Source organism: Budorcas taxicolor, chromosome 8 (assembly GCF_023091745.1).
Source record: "Budorcas taxicolor isolate Tak-1 chromosome 8, Takin1.1, whole genome shotgun sequence".
In the NCBI taxonomy this organism is placed as follows: Eukaryota; Metazoa; Chordata; class Mammalia; order Artiodactyla; family Bovidae; genus Budorcas; species Budorcas taxicolor.
Window position 1 is genome coordinate 47,998,206 of NC_068917.1, and position 14,384 is coordinate 48,012,589.

General features: G+C 42.7%; 1 protein-coding gene across 1 annotated transcript in view; it reads left to right on the forward strand.

The window, feature by feature from the left end:
- The window catches only part of PIP5K1B (phosphatidylinositol-4-phosphate 5-kinase type 1 beta), a 232,466-nt gene that overhangs the window by 64,107 nt on the left and 153,975 nt on the right, over positions 1-14,384 (forward strand). The window contains exon 4 of the mRNA XM_052645045.1: positions 9,306-9,458. Coding sequence (XP_052501005.1) covers positions 9,306-9,458 — 153 coding nt within the window. The remainder of the gene's footprint in view (positions 1-9,305; positions 9,459-14,384) is intronic.

The window sequence follows — 14,384 nt, forward strand, 5'->3', positions numbered from 1 at the left end:
AATCCTTTGCAGAAGAAGTACAGCAACATGTGTTACTTAATAACAGAGAATATTTAAACTCTGTTTTATAGTTTGAATATAGTACGAATGATTAAATTCAAAGCTGATTCTGTTCTGAGCTGATAAAACCCATGAATGACCCTCTCCCTCACTTGAGCCCTAAGGAAAACTTCTGCCTGATGAATGAAAGAGTATACTGGTTGCTCAAGGAAGTAATAGTAAGTCTTCACAGAGCATGAGAACTGTGTAGAACTGTGGGCCTCCTGCTGCCTTAAATGTGCACTCATACTACTCACATTTGGGTTTCCCTGGTAGCTCAGCTGGTAAAGAATCCGCTTGCAATGAAGGAGACCCCGGTTCAATCCCTGGGTTGGGAGGATCTGCTGGAGAAGGGATAGGCTACCCACTCCAGTATTCTTGGGCTTTCCTGGTGGCTCAGTTGGTAAAGAATCCACCTGCAGTGTGGGAGACCTGGGCTCGATCTCTGGATTGGGAGGATCCCTGGAGAAGGGAATGGCTACCCACTCCAGTATTCTGGCCTGGAGAATTCCCTGAGTTTTATAGTCCATGGAGTCGCAAAGAGTCAGACACAACTGAGTGACTTTCACATACAACTCAACCTCAGAAATAAATAAACAACCTGATTTTAAAATGAGCAGAGGCTGTGAATAGACATTTCCCCCAAAAAAGGCATACAGATGGCCAACAGGTACGTGAAAAGATGCTTAGTATCACTAGTAACAGAGAGATGCAAATCAAAACCACACAAGCTGTCACTTCACATCTGTCAGATGGCTGTGCCGCTCTCTGCTTCCCCACACCCCACACCTCTACCTCTCCACACCCCGCTGGTGGAAAGATTAGGTGCTTCCACAGCAATGTCAACCCTGCCCTGTTAACCACACAAGTACATGAACACAGGCATTTGCAGGATGTGGGGCAGGATTTACATTAGGGAAGATCCTTTAGTTTCTGGCCATTTGTTAGTTACTGAGGGTCACTGTTATTCAGGAAACATGTTTGGAGAACCCAATGAGGTCTTGATACTGTGTTATTGAAAACAAGATTGATGATAGCTCATCTTCTGCCGTATGTTACAAGTTAATGGATTCTCTCTTTCTGACTTACCTGGAGCTTCTGCCAACCAAGGTGATGCCCCAGACTTGCATTTCATAACACAGATTCAATCAGTGTAATGAGATGGCTGTCTACCCTGACAGGTCTCCGTTTAGTGGGCCAATGGCATCAACCTGCAGGCTAGGAAGCCCATTCTTTAGTCAGTCTGCCTCACAGGATTTCTTTCCTTGGGAAGGCCTTTTTCTAAGCAACAAGTCACACAGCTTATACAGTTTCCTAATGAGCCTTTAAGCTGGAAAAATTACCTTCATAATGGGGTCAGAATGTTTACAAAGGAGCAGGAGGCTATGCTGATGGCTTCTCAAAGCAGAAGTCCTCCTTCATGTACCTGGCAGAAAGTCGTTAATTGATTATTGGGTACTTTGAACAGCAACTGTAACTAAAACGCTTTGCTTATAATTATGGAGAGATTCAAAAAAATTACAAGTCATGACACTCAAAGAACTTAGAATCCAATTGGGATGATGATTGATGTGGGAAAACCACCCCTTCTACCAGGCAGTAAATAAAAAGAGGAAGAGAAACAATAAATGCTCGAAGATTTCAAAGGAGGGAGAAATCACTCTCTTGGATCGATGATTAGGAAGGCTTCTTATGGGTATGGCATGGTTTAACCGTGACCTAAAAATTACAGTTAAATTTGAGTAGGTGGGGAAAAAGGGAAAGATGTTGGAATGGCATGTAAGGATGAGGAGCAGTGTTAGGACTATGAGACCAGATATGCAAGTGCATTAGACAGGACTTTGAATGGCCCAGTATACCAGGAAAGGAAGGTTTTGATCAAGAATATTAGAAAGAGCAGTTCAGTTCAGTTGCTCATTCGTGTCCAACTCTTTGCGACCCTGTGGTCTGCAGCATGCCAGGCCTCCCTGTCCATTACCAACTCCCAGAGTTTATTCAAACTCATGTCCATTGAGTCAGTGATGCCATCCAAGCATCTCATCCTCTGTCGTCCCCTTCTCCTCCTGCCTTCGATCTTTCCCGGCATCAGGGTCTTTTCCAATGAGTCAGTCTTTGCATCAGGTGGCCAAAGTACTGGAGTTTCAAAGTATTAGAGTTTTATCTTCAGGTTAGCCCTTAGAAAGACAGGGACAAATAATTCAAATAACCAGTTTTGTTTTGTTTTTTAATTCTAGGAAATTAGTGAAATGTAAAGACTCACTAGATGTTTGATTACGTGGAAGATATTTTTTGTAAAGGGATGGGATAAGGGTATTGTGGTTCTCTTTTATAAGAGGAATCCTCATCCTTTAGAGACAAATAGTAGCTTACCTGGTAAAGAATCCACCTGCAATGCAGGAGAGCCCAGCTCAATTCCTGGGTTGGGAAGATCCGCTGGAGAAAGGTATAGGCTACCCACTCCAATATTCTTGGGCTCCCCTGGTGGCTCAGCTGGTAAAGAATCTGCCTGCAATGCAGGAGACCTGGGTTCAATCCTTGGGTTGGAAAGATCCCCTGAAGAAGGGAAGGGCTACCCACTCCAGTATTCTGGCCTGGAAAATTCCATGGACTGTATAGTCCATGGGGTCACAGAGTCAGACACAACTGAGCGACACTCAGTAAAATATTTATTGGAGAAATGATTTAATGTCTGTTATTTGCTTTAAAGAATCTGAGGAAAGCGGGCAGGGGAAGGATTGAGGATATAAAGAGACAAGATAGGCTATGAGCTGATAGCTGTGAAACCGGAAGATAGACACATGAATGTTAATTGCACAGTTCTCTACTTTTATGTATATTTGAAATTTTTTGTGATGAAAAGCTGGGGGCGGGGCGTGGCGCAGATAAAACCGGGCAGGTTAGTGTGCTTTTGTTTGATTGCATTCCACCTTCCTTGTTAATTGTACACACAGTTCCATAACCGGACCCATCTCTGGGAACTGCAGAAGACAGAACAAGGGCCATGGGCCTCTAACTACGTGGCTACCTTGTCCCCAGTGGCAGGACCTCCCCCTGCCCAGGCTCAGGCAGCTCCCCTTATTGGTCTTGGAGCTTCTGGAGGCTCACCTCCAAAGCGCTGTATCTGAGGACCCTACCCAGTGATCTGGAGTGTGATAGATGAGGAAGGGGTCTTTTGCCTGAGGCATTATACTTCAGAGAGTCAGATAGAACCTCACAGACTTTTTAGCCCAACTCTTCACTGTAGATGAGGAATCTGACACTGGTGAAGGGAAGTGCCCAAGGTTACCCATGCTGAGGGGTGGAGGCACAGCCCAAGCCAGAACCATAGTCTCACATGCTTCCAACCACTGAGTCTCAGACCTGTCATTGCTGCTGCTGCTAAGTCGCCTCAGTTGTGTCTGACTCTCTGCGACCCCATAGATGGCAGCCCACCAGGCTCCTCCGTCTCTGGGATTCTCCAGGCAAAACACTGCAGTGGGTTGCCATTTTCTTCTCCAATGCATGAAAGTAAAAAGTGAAACGGAAGTCACTCAGTCGTGTCTGACTCTTAGCAACCCCATGGACTGCAGCCTACCAGGCTCCTCCATCCATGGGATTTTCCATGCAAGAGTACTGGAGTGGGGTGCCATTGCCTTCTCCAGACCTGTCATTAGATGGTAGGAATTCCCTGGACTCCAGTTCAATCCTTGATTGGGGAACTGAGATTCCACAAACTGCACAGCACAGCCCCCACAAAAAACCCAAAAGGTATGGTCTCAAGGTGGTCACTCCCTAGCCATCAAGCTGTGAACTGTGGTTATCCATTCTGAAAAATGAGACAAAGAGGTCAAATACACCTAACAAAGCATATTTTGGAATGGTTATGCCCAAAAAACAGAAGAATGAAATAAGATGTCCCTTGAAACACCACATGAAGGAAAAAAAAGGATAAGGCGTACATCACAAATACATCCTGGCATCCATCAAACCAGGGCTATCTAAACCCAAATTTGTGAAGATATACTGATCTAAACGGAAGGGGAAAGGCGAAGATGTAGGGCTTGGTCACTATAGATAGATTTGATATCAGATCCCTGTGATATGTGTGCATTTCTGCTTAGTCTTGTGCTGTTGCATCTGGATTTCAGCCTGAATTACTCTGATTACATTCTCAGCACTATTAAAATTCACCAAGTGCGTGCTGATTACAAATTCATGTTGAAACGTGCACAATTGGATGTGAGACTGCGTGGTGAGCGTGCATCCACGTATACTACAAAGCAACGCAAATGCTCCTTCTTCCTTATTTGTTCCTAAATAAAGACCTCCCAGGGGAAGGGGCCCCAGAGCATTTTTGCCCCATTTCTGCTTAGGCAACAAGCCTTTGGTTAATTTCCTTCTTTTCCAGGTGCCTGGGTATTCCCAAGTCCAGGGTGATTTAGGTTTATTGACACCCATAAGAAAGAGAGCAGGGTAAATAATTAAACACCATTGAGGGGAAGAAGTGGCAGCAAAAATGATCTCCACCTCACTGTGCAAGTTTACAGCGTTGATTTGCCTTGGCAGGGCCCAGCTGGACTGTGCTTTGCATTCTTTCCAGGGTACATAAGGAGGCCCTGCAGGAAATAGAAGGCAGAGAATGAGCACCCTGCAACAGCTTACACAGTGAGGGTGCCAGGAAGGTGCATCAAGGCGCCCACAGGGGCTTGTTGATCACAGCTAATTAAAATGTTCCCATAGCTCCTCTTTATTTGCTCTGAAACGGCAGCATTTTGAAGAGGATAGCTTAGCAGAGAACACTAACAGAGTTGCCAGGTGAAAAGCCATAGAATCAGAGGTGATAATGGTAGAAGGGGTTCTGCATCCTAATGCCAACTTATTGTAGACTGACACTGTGCTAGAAGTGACCCCAAAATGGTTATTGAAAGAGGGCAAGACAACTGATTTCTCCATTCATATTCATCTGTAAATTGCATAATAAAGGAGTATTTGGCAATTAGTAACCAATGAAAGAGTCTCCAGTTTGTGTCACTGCTTCTGGAAGAATCTGAGACTTTAATTGGAAGCAGATGTTCACATCTGAATCCAGTTTTCCCTAGACAGCTCTTCCTGAATCACCCCCTAATTTCTCTATTTGCAGCCCCTAATTTCTGCATTCTTTGTTGTTTTTGTACTTTCACAACATTTACTCCTACCCACAAGAGGATTCTAGAAATGGATGCCAGAAATCCAAAACCCATGGAATAAAGAATCAAAATCCTAAGAGAGCCTGGGATCTGCCTTCATTTTTTATGAGAATAGGGTTTACACCTTTACTTTCCTGAGTCTCAGATTCGTCATTACACATATCACCCACTTTTTCTTTAAAAAAGAAAAATATTAAAAAGTTAATTTCTTTAGTGGAAGTATAGTTACCTTGCAGTGTTGTATTGGTTTCAAGTGTACTGCAAAGTGATTCAGATATATAGATAAATATATGCATATATACTCTCTTTCAGATCGTTTTCCATAATAGATTATTATAAGATATTGAGTGGAGTTCCCTGTGCTATACAGTGGGTCCTTGTTGTTGTTTATCTATTTTATGTAGAGTAGTATGTCTTAATCCCAAACTCCTAACTTATCACCCCCCACCCATCTCTTTTCTTGCTTCACCAAGATCATCTTAGTGTGTACTTTGAGTAGCCTTCTTGTCATGGGTGTTAGGCTGAAACTCTCAGTACATCCTAGGGCACTGCTGAGCATGTAGTGAAAAATGGCAACAGCAGTGCCTAAGTGGTCACTCTTGCCAGGGATTTCAAAAACATTTATTTTTAACACTCTGAGATGCTATCAAGTGTATATCACCATCTTTATTTTAGAGATGAGGTTTCTAAGACTCTAAGATGCTAAATTACTCAAGGTCACTTGACTAAGCCACTGGCAGAGTCATGATTTTACAAACTGTCAGTTGATTCCAAACCCAGGCCTGTCCTTCCACATGAACTCTGCCCAGAGCAGGAAAGGTTCCCTCTGCTTCCTCTTGGCTTTTACAGCATCCTGTGTGGAGGCTGATGACTGTTTTTATTTTCCTTGCGTATCCTCAATTCATTCTTAAGGGCTTAGGTTGCAGTGCTGCTTAGCAAGAGAGCTTCAGGAAGCAAGGCTGGAGGAAAAAAGAGAAGATAGGGGATGGAAGTTGCCAGTGATCTTAAGAAAGGCAGTGAACTCTTGCTTCTTTTTATTCCTGGCGATTTCTGTTTCCCTTACTCACAGTGCTGCCAAAGCAGGATGGTTTAAAAGGTAACATCTAGACACTGCCTTTTAATCATTTTTCTCCCAGTTTCTCTGTTTCTTCTCCTCCCTCCTTCCCTTCTTCCTCATATCCTCTCAGATGTTTCTTTGATAAGGACTTACATATTCACAAACCCAGATAAAACACTTTGAAGGATGTTCAGCCCTGGTGATTTCAAATGCCTCCATCCTCAAAATATAGTTCCTTAAATCCCTGCTATTGCTTCTCACCAGGGCTGGTCTGATCTCACACATTAGCTTCCTAACCTTTTTCTCTGCCCACAGTGTTTCTATAAGTCAATAATAGGGATTATTAGCTAATAAACACTAAACTCATAAACCTAAAATTGCCTGTTCTGCTGGTTTGGAGCACTACTTGGGGAGACTGACAGCCCTTCAGTTGTTGGTAAATTTCAGTCATTTATTTGACAAAAATTTATTGAGTCCCTTCTGTGTACAAGGCACAGATCCTGAACCATATCAAAATTTAAGAGTCATGGTTTCTGCCCTCATAGAGTTTTGTAGTCTAGAGGGAACTTGGAATAAGTAAATAGGCAATTAAGGTATTTTGTGGTACTCAAATGGTAAAGAATCTGCCTGCAATGCAGGAGACCTGGGTTCAGTCCCTGGGTTGGGGAAATCCCCTGTAGAAGGGAATAGCAACCCACTCCGGTCTTACCTGGAGAATTCCATCGGCAGAAGGGTCTGGCGGACCGCAGTCCATGAGTTGTAAAGAGTCAGACATGACTGAGCGACTAACGCGTTCACGTGGTGTCTTCTGTGACGAGAGCATCCAGTGCCAGGAAGCAGGTGATGTGGGCCCACAGAACCAGGCAGAGTTTTCCGGAGCAAGTGCCTCCAGCCGACACTGGAGGCCAGCGTCACTACACCAGCCTCCTTACTGCGTCTTCCTTCTGTCCTCCTCCTGGGGCTTCTCAGCACAGCAGAGGGAGTGTGTGGTCCTCTGCTCCAGACCCTCCAGTGGCTTTCAGCTCCCCTAAATAAAAAGCCACATTCCGTATATAGCCTGTATACTTGGTCTGTCCCACCAGACCCTTCTGGCTTCTTCCCCTTCAGCTGTCCTCTCTGCTCCCTCTGCTTCAGCCGTGGCCTCCTTGCTGTGCCGTGAACTCTCCAGGTCTCAAGATCTTAGCATTTGCCCTGCTTTCTGCCTTTAGTACGCTTTCTCCAGATATCCCCAGGCCTCTCCTCAAATGCCACCTTCCCAATAAGGCTTTTAGTGGCCACCTTGTCTCCATCGTTGGTGGTACTCCCATCCCCCTTTCCCTGTGTCCTTTCTCTCAACAGCAATTAAGCACATTCTGATGTGTAAGTTATTTACTTTTTTGTTGGCTGTTTCCTCCTCCTACTGTATAAGCTTCTTAAGTGCCTGGGGCAGTGCATCTATCTGCACTCAGTAGGTACTTTTTAAATGTTGAATGAACATGGATAATGCATTTCTGACATAGAACTAGAATCATATGTGATATTAACCAAATCATCCTAAGGGTTTTCATGAAGAATTAGCAAGCCAAGAGGATGATAAAATCCATATGTCAAGTGTTTAAGTGCATATATATCCTACCAAAGATAATTTGTTGTCATATAATGGTAGTCCAGTGTCTGTTGTCAAGAAAATAAGGTTTTGTTTTTTTTTTAAAGGAAGTTTTTTTTTTGGTGGTATTCAGCCAGATGAAGGTAGCATGAAGGTGGTTTCTGATAGAAGAAAATGCAGTCAATAATCAAGAGTGTGTGGCACACGTGAGAAAGTGAGAAATAGTTCTCTGGAGTTAGAGGTACAATTTAAGGAGGAAAGGGATGAGAGAGAAGGCTGAAGAGCAGAGCTTTGTCATCCATGGAGTTCAATGCTCTTGGATGAAGAAACTTGGATGTAATTGTCTCTATTGGGAACCCACAGAAAGGTTTGAAGGCATGGAAGGCTGTGCAGTTTGGAAAGATCTCTGGTTTCCTTGTGGAGGATGCTCAGGAGGAGTCAAGAGTGGATAGCTTAGAACAGGTGGAGCTTGCCACATAAACAAGGTATAATGATGAAACCACTGAATTTCAGGAATTTGAAAAAGAGATGTCATGAATGGGGCAGATATTAGCAGTAGACTGGATATGGAAGATGAACAAATGTGAAACATCAAGGATGATGTCCCAGTTTCTGGTTTGGAGAACAGTGAATGATGCTTCCTTTCTATAAGAGAGAGGGTATGAACGATGCTTCCTTTTTATAAGATAGGGAGAAAGAGAGAAGATGGAGGATGGGGGAGGAAAAGATGATCTAGTCAGCATGTATAGTTGTACAGGGTGTGCACCACCCAGGAATACCTGGCTAAGGGGAAGGAGTGAAGACTGGAATCTATCCCTTGATCTGTTCACCAGCCTGTTTATGGCTCAGAGCTGTATATACCAGGGGAAAAAAGAGTTCCTTCTTTCTAATCACTACCAAGGGACCGCATGGGCTAACCACAGGCTGAGATGGACTTACTTTTGAAATTGTTACATATGAGGTGTTTCTGGTATAACTAAGTAGAAATGTCTGTTACATAGGTAGGCATACAGCTCTGGATCCCCCAAGGGAGATCTTGGCTGGAGATGCAGATGTTAGAGTCATCTCTTTGTTGAAATTCTGAGTGAATGACCTCTCTTAGGAGAGTAAACAGTGAGACAAGAATATGTGTTGGTGTCAAGTGATGAATACACAGTGGGGCCCACACCTTCCATTCTTATTTTGTGGGCACGTGCTAGAAACAAAGTGCCTTGGTCAACACCGCTCTGGAGTTATTGAACAAATATGGTGATTCCTGATCCTTTTATTAAGGTAAATGGATCAGCTAAATTTTTAGAAATCTCGTAAGAGCCATTTTAGTATACCTAGAGTCTCCTCTTAAAGCTCTTGTAGAGGGCTTCCTGTTTTAATGGGTAAGACATGTAATGCTCGGATTTTCTTCACTGGACTCATCATACATATTAATGTATTTTTACTGCTTATGTATTTGTTCTTGTAGTATTCCATATGCAGTGAACCTCTAATAGAGCTGTCTAACCCTGGAGCCAGTGGATCCTTGTTTTTTGTGACCAGTGATGATGAATTTATCATCAAAACAGTTCAGCATAAAGAAGCAGAGTTCCTTCAGAAGCTACTACCAGGCTATTACATGGTAAGTGCACATAATTAAAGCTTCTACTTAAGATTTAATTACTTTCCTCCACAGTTTTTTTTTTAATGCTTTTTTTTTTTCAGTGACTCTGACATGTTTCTTTCTCTTTGATGAGGTTTATTTTGCATTTAGAGTATACTATGAAATTGATTGAATAGATTTTGAGAAGTAAGTAGAACTATGTAATAGAGCATAGCTTTTGACTGACTCAGTCCTGGGCTCATATCCCACTCAGCCATCAACTAACTTGTGTGACCAGGAGTAAATAAGGTAAGCTCTGAGCCTCAGTCTTTGAAGGCTGGGAGACACCTGTCTTCCATGGTGGTTGTAATAAAGACAGGATCCAGGATGCAGGATAAAGGAAACAATGTATTGCAGAGCTCTTTGTACATAGTAGTAATATGAGTAGTTAACATTCATTGAGGACTAAGCTGTAAAACTGATGAGGTAATTGAGACAAAGATAAATGGAATCACTTGCCAAGGGTTATTTAGCTAATGGGCTATAGATCCGGGGCTTGAACACAAGCAGTGGGGGTCCAGAGGGTGCATCTTTAACTCCTGCACCTTATAGGAACACACATTCATTATTAGCCACTTTTAGCCATCACACTTCAGGATTTAGGATATCATAGGTCAAATACAACATGAAAATCACCTTCCATGTAACATTTTAGAGACAAAGAAACTATAACCTAGCCCAGGATTTGGATTTGCTAAACATTTAGACCAGATTTTAAAAAATAAACATTTTCCTCAGTAGTTTTGTTGTTTTCATACCTCTGATATCTTTGTACTTTCATGGCAGTTATTAATTTTCTGTGATTAGAATAGTAGCAGGATTTCAAAAGCCACAGTTCTGCTATTCATTTGCTATGAGAGGTGATAACTGTCATCTTTGTTTCAAAACAAAATTGATGATATGCCATATAGCTCATTAGACTGTAAAAATATTTTTTAATTCCAAAGTCTGCTCAAGATAACAGTAACTGCCCTAAGTTAGTCTCACATGTAAATATAGGAATTGAAAATCTAAACAAAAATCTTAGTGGGCAGCATACACAGATTTTAAAGGATTTTGATCCTGAACAAAACTGGGAAATTTTTTTTAGCACAAATTATCTACTTTATATTAGGGGAAATAGAAAATACAGAAAAGGAAAAAAGGCAACCAACTGTATTTATTTTCTCAGAGATACACATTGCTAGTATTTGGTATATATCCTTTCAAATGTATCCTAGTCATATATACATTTTTAAATAATTTAAAATTGCAGTCAAACTCACATAGCACTCTTTGTTAATCTAAGTGAGTAAATCTCAAACTTCTCTATTTCTAAGCTTAGGTAGATTAGTCTCTTATTGTAGAACCGCACTGTCCAATATGGTAGCCATTAGCCATATGTGGCTATTAAATTGAGTAAAATTTTAAAATTTAGCCTAACCAAATAATTTTATCCCAACCATGTAAGCTAGTATAACAAATAATATAATTCATCTTATTAACAAGAAAAAATGTGAGCATTATGTGGTTATCCATCTAGATATCAGAGAGAATTCTTAAAATTGGAAAATTTTACATAATAGGCAAATAAACCAGTAGGCATAGAAACCAACATTTATCAATCTCCCAGAGTTCACATAACTTCATGGAGAAGAACAAAATCTCTTTCACTGAAAGTAGTAGAAAAAGATAGGGATGCTTTCCATCACTGATCTTTTCTAACGTATTTGCTAGAATTTCCAGCAGTAACTTTTTGAGTATTCAGTTCAGTCACTCAGTCGTGTCCGACTCTTTGCGACCCCATGAATCACAGCACACCAGGCCTCCCTGTCCATCACCAACTCCCGGAGTTCACTCAGACTCGCGTCCATTGAGTCAGTGATGCCATCCAGCCATCTCATCCTCTGTCGTCCCCTTCTCCTCCTGCCCCCAATCCCTCCCAGCATTAAAGTCTTCTCCAATGAGTCAACTCGTCGCATGAGGTGGCCAAAGTACTGGAGTTTCAGCTTTAGCATCATTCCTTCCAAAGAAATCCCTGGGTTGATCTCCTTCAGAATGGACTGGTTGGATCTCCTTGCAGTCCAAGGGACTCTCAAGAGTCTTCTCCAACACCACAGTTCAAAAGCATCAATTCTTCGGTGCTCAGCCTTCCTTGCAGTCCAACTCTCACATCCATACATGACCACAGGAAAAACCATAGCCTTGACTAGACGGACCTTAGTCGGCAAAGTAATGTCTCTGCTTTTGAATATGCTATCTAGGTTCGTCATAACTTTTCTTCCAAGGAGCAAGCGTCTTTTAATTTCATGGCTGCAGTCACCATCTGCAGTGATTTTGAGTATAACTACTCAAAATATATACCCTGTATGCGAGACAGCAAAAGAGACACAGATGTATAGAACAGTCCTTTGGACTCTGTGGAAGAGGGAGAGGGTGGGATGATTTGGGAGAATGGCATTGCAACATGTTTAATATCATACATGAAACGAATCACCAGTCCAGGTCCGATGCATGATACTGGATGCTTGGGGCTGGTGCACTGAGACGACCCAGAGGGATGGTATGGGGAGGGAGGTGGGAGGGGTGTTCAGGATGGGGAACATGTGTATACCTGTGGTGGATTCATGTTGATGTATGGCAAAACCAATACAATATTACAAAAGAAAAACAAGGAAAAATAAAAACAAACAGGAAAGCAAGCCTATAGAAATGGACAATACATTTTGGCAAAGGAGAAAATGTTAGGCCTGCCAGAACATACACCAGAAATGTGTAAATCTGTACTAGCATTAAAGTGGTGGCATTTGTACAGATCTAGACAAAAAGATCTGTACAAATGGACTGGTAGGGGACCCCGTGGACTGTAGGCTCCTCCATCCATGGGATTTTCCAGACAAGAGTACTGGAGTGGGTTGCCATTTCCTTCTCCAGAGGATCTTCCCAACCCAGGGATTGAATCTGGGTCTCCTGCATTGTAGGCAGATGCTTTACTGTCTGAGCCACCAGGGAAATCCAGACAAAAAGATCAATGGATTCAGATAAAGTGTCTAGAAATAGACCCATGTGTATTTGACAACTTATTGCATGATATAGGAGGGACTGAAATTCAATTGAGAAAGGATAGACCGTTTAATAAATGGTTATCCATTTGAAAAAAAAAAATCCTCTATTTCAGATCTTTCACATACAGTTACTTCCAGACAAGGGAAACAAAAGCAAAAAATAAATAAATGGGACTGCATCAGATTAAAACACTTTGCACAATAAAGGGAAACTATCAATGAAATGAAAATATCACCTACTATATGGGAAAAAATATTCATAAATGATATACATGATAAGGGGTTAATATCCAAAACCTATAAAAAAAACTCATAAAAAACTCAACTTGAAAAGTAAATAATAAACAACTCACTTAAAATATCTTTTAAAAATGTCAAAAACAGGCACATGAAAAGATGCAAATCAAATTAGAGCAATACAAATCAAAACTCCAATGAGTGGGGGTGCGGTCCTAAGATGGCAGAGGAATAGGATGGGGAGACCACTTTCTCCCACACAAATTCATCAAAAGAACATTTCAACACCGAGTAAATTCTGCAAAACAACTTCTGAATGCTGGCAGAGGACATCAGGCACCCAGAAAAGCAGATCATTGTCTTCAAAAACAGGTAGGAAAAATTATAAAAGATGAAAAAAGAGACAAAGGAGGTAGGGAGGGAGCTCCGTCCTGGGAAGGGAGTCCCGTCCCGGGAAGGGAGTCTTAAAAAGAAGTTTCCAAACACCAGGAAACACTCTCGCTGCTGAGTCTGTGGCGAGCCTTGGAAGCACAGAGGGCGACATAACAGAGAAGAAAAATAAATAAGTAATTAAAAGCAACAGATTACGAGCCCAATGGTAACTCCCCCAGCGGAGAAGCAGCACAGACGCCAGCACCCGCCACTAGCAAGTGGGGGCTGGGCAGGGAGGTGCAGGCTGCAGTGCTTTTTAAGAATCGGGCCGGAATGCCCCGAGTGTAACCAGAGCAAACTAACCTGGGCTAGCAAACCAGACTGTGGGATAGCTACCACGCGAAAAGCTCTAACACAAGACACCGCCAGGACCACACACAGAACAAAGGATGGAACAGAAATAGCTGGCTGCAGACCATCCCCCTCTGGTGACAGGCAGCCAGAGCCGTAAGGGCTGGAAGGGGGCAATTACAGCCCCGGAGAGACTTTACCTACCAAACTGCAAGCAGGCTTTCTTGCTAAGACTTCTTGGGGTCCTGGACAGTCACCAACCACCTGACAAGGGGCGCCAGCAGTACACCCAGAAAACTGAGCAGCAGGGACAGGAAAGGCGATAAGTTGCAGCAACCACGCTCGCCAAACACCTGAGCTACTCAGTCCTGGGAAAGGCACAAAATGCAGGCCCAACCGGATCTGCACCTCTGAGGGCTACCTGAGAGCCGAGCCTGGGCGGCTTAGACTGGGGAGGTGCATGCAGCCTAGGGCCTGCCTCAGACAGTTCCTGGCGGAGCAACGTAGAGCCTAAACAGTGTGCGCCGTGTGCAGGGGCATGCCCAGTGTGGCTGAGACACTGCGAACACACACCAGTGTTATTTGTTTGCAGCATCCCTCCCTCCCCACAGCACAGCGCGACTGAACAAGTGAGCCTAAAAAAAAAAAAAAGTGTCCACCACTGCCTCCCTTGTGTCAGGGCAGAAATCAGACACTGAAGAGACCAGCAAACAGAAGAAGCTAGACAGAGGGAACTGCCTTGGAAGTGATTCCACACTGCCCACAACACCAGAGAAAGTCCCAGATATATCTTTACTATTTTTATGACCATTCTCTTTTGCTGTTGTTGATGTTGTTGTTTGATTGTTTTTTCTTTTCTTTTTCTCCTTTTTCTTAACTTTAAAAACTTTTTAAGTCCTCT